Source organism: Camelina sativa, chromosome 1, assembly GCF_030686135.1.
Source record: "Camelina sativa cultivar CO46 ecotype springtype chromosome 1, ASM3068613v1".
Taxonomy (NCBI): Eukaryota; Viridiplantae; Streptophyta; class Magnoliopsida; order Brassicales; family Brassicaceae; genus Camelina; species Camelina sativa.
Window position 1 is genome coordinate 19,801,295 of NC_141880.1, and position 2,141 is coordinate 19,803,435.

Consider the following 2,141-nt stretch of genomic DNA (forward strand, 5'->3'; position numbering starts at 1 on the left):
CAATAGGCCATGGATCGGTTGGTAAAATAAAAAAGAGACTTGGGGATGTTAAGGCCAAGGAGAAGAAGGATCGAGAAGATGGAAGATAAATATCTAGTGAAGAGAAGCGTCACATGTTTACCTTGGTGGACGAGTGGTAGGCGAGTCAACCAAGGGAAGGGCAGGTCGCTTTCACCATTAAAGATAATCAAGACATGCCCAAACAAGCATCTAACGGCTATATGCCCTTTGTCTCTCTATATTAAGCCATGTAACAAACCTAAGAAGTAATCTAATTAAGTCTTTTGTTCTAACTCTTTCTTTCTCTCTCAATTCTCTCCATTCTCTACATTATATTCCGCAATTTTAACATGGTATCAGAGCCAGGTTTTTGTTCTTGACAAACTGACTCATATTCTCTATTCTCTGTTCCAATTCTCAACTCTTGTTCGCTATTCTTTCGTACTATCTCGCTGTTACCTACCGGACAAACGGTTTACCCAACGGTCCATAACATTTGGCCATGGAAAACACCAAGCCGCTTGTCTTGCCGACAGTTCTCAAAGGAGGAAACTACCTCTTGTAGTCAAGGACCACCAAAAATGCACTATGTGGCCGCGGAATTTGGAGCCATATCGAAGGAAGAACGACTCTAAAGAAAGCCACCGAAGAAGGTGGAAAAGAAACCACCAAAGAAGATGAAGAGGAGGCTAAAATTGATGAAGAGGCCAAATGGTTTCAAGAAGATCAAACTGTACTCTCCATACTCCAGAACTCACTTGAAGCCCCCATACTCGAAGCATACTCATATTGCGAGATGGCAAGCGAGCTATGGGAGACTCTCAAGAATGTCTTTGGCAATGTCTCCAACCTCACTCGAGTCTTTGAAGTTAGGAGGGCTATCAACGACTTGAGCCAAGAAGACATGGAATTTAACAAGCATTTTGGCAAGTTCAGGTCCCTTTGGGCCGAATTCGAAATGCTTAGTCCAAACACCATGGACCCAGTGGTTCTAAATGAGCGAAGGGAACAAGACAAGGTCTTCGCCCTGCTCCTCACACTCAACCCTACCTTCAACGACCTCATAAAACACATCCTGAGATCGGATAAGCTACCTAGCCTAGATGATGTGTGTTCGCAGATCCAAAAGGAGCAAGGCTCTCTTGGTCTTTTTAGTGGTAATGGGGAGCTTATTACTGCTAATAAAGGAGTGTACAAGCAGGAGGACCGAAGATCTAAGGGAGGATGTGAGCATTACAAGAGGAAAAGCCACACCAAAGACAAATGCTGGTTTCTCCACCCACACTTACGACCAAGTCACAACCACACAGCCAAGGACCCAAGAGCTAACCTAACTCAGTCCAAAGAGGAACAAGGCCAAACTGGTTCATCTAAGAATGGAGAGGAGACAATGTCCGGAGAGTATGTGAAGAAATCTGACTTGGAGGCCTTCATCAAGTCTTTGGCCCTCTGAAACTTGGTATTTTATGGTGGGTGATGATGAATGAGATGATATGATGTGATGATGAACAGGTGGAATGCAAGGAGTTTCAATTTCCCTTATGCTGTTGTAGTATAAAAGATGTCAATCCTGAATGAGTGTTATGCAAGCAATCAGGTTATGAATATTTGTCTAAGTCAAGCCAAATATGTAGAATGTTTGTCACTAACAACCTAATGATGAATGTAAAATGCAGAATGTAAAAGCTTATAAAACTAGATGCTAAAAGTAAAGAGAACAGGATGATCTAAACAACAATGCAATGAAACAGAAATAGAAACTATAGTAATGCAAGTAATAAACTAACGCAAGGCAAGTAATGAACAGGAAACTAAATGAATGTAACAGAAAAGCAACTAAAATGAAATAGGAATTGAAACAAGACAAACACAAAGAAGAAACAAGAATTCTGGGGGTGAGCTCGAGCAAGAACTCGATCGAGTGTGCGATCGAGTACAGGGTCGAGTTAGACAAATGCGAGAAACAGAGCAATGCAAACAAAACAGAGCAAGACAAAAGTAAATCAAACAACGACTAAACAACAGGATTTAGACTAAGAAATCAATAGACAAGGAAGGTATTGAGGAGGGATTCATGGGCTGGACTAATGATTAAGGTCATCTAATTTGGTCAACAAATCTCAATCAACTTGAGCTAATCT

General features: G+C 41.4%; 1 protein-coding gene across 1 annotated transcript; it reads left to right on the forward strand.

Moving 5' to 3' along the window:
* The first annotated feature begins 796 nt into the window (after positions 1–796).
* Positions 797–1,453, forward strand: LOC147950137 (uncharacterized). Its single transcript, XM_087512275.1, has one exon. The coding sequence runs from the start codon at positions 797–799 to the stop codon at positions 1,451–1,453; it is 657 nt and encodes a 218-aa protein (XP_087368401.1).
* Positions 1,454–2,141: the final 688 nt, after the last annotated feature.

Coding starts and splice junctions, on each gene's coding strand:
- LOC147950137 (XM_087512275.1), top strand. CDS start 797: ATGGCAAGCGAGCTATGGGAGACTCTCAAGAATGTCTTTGGCAATGTC.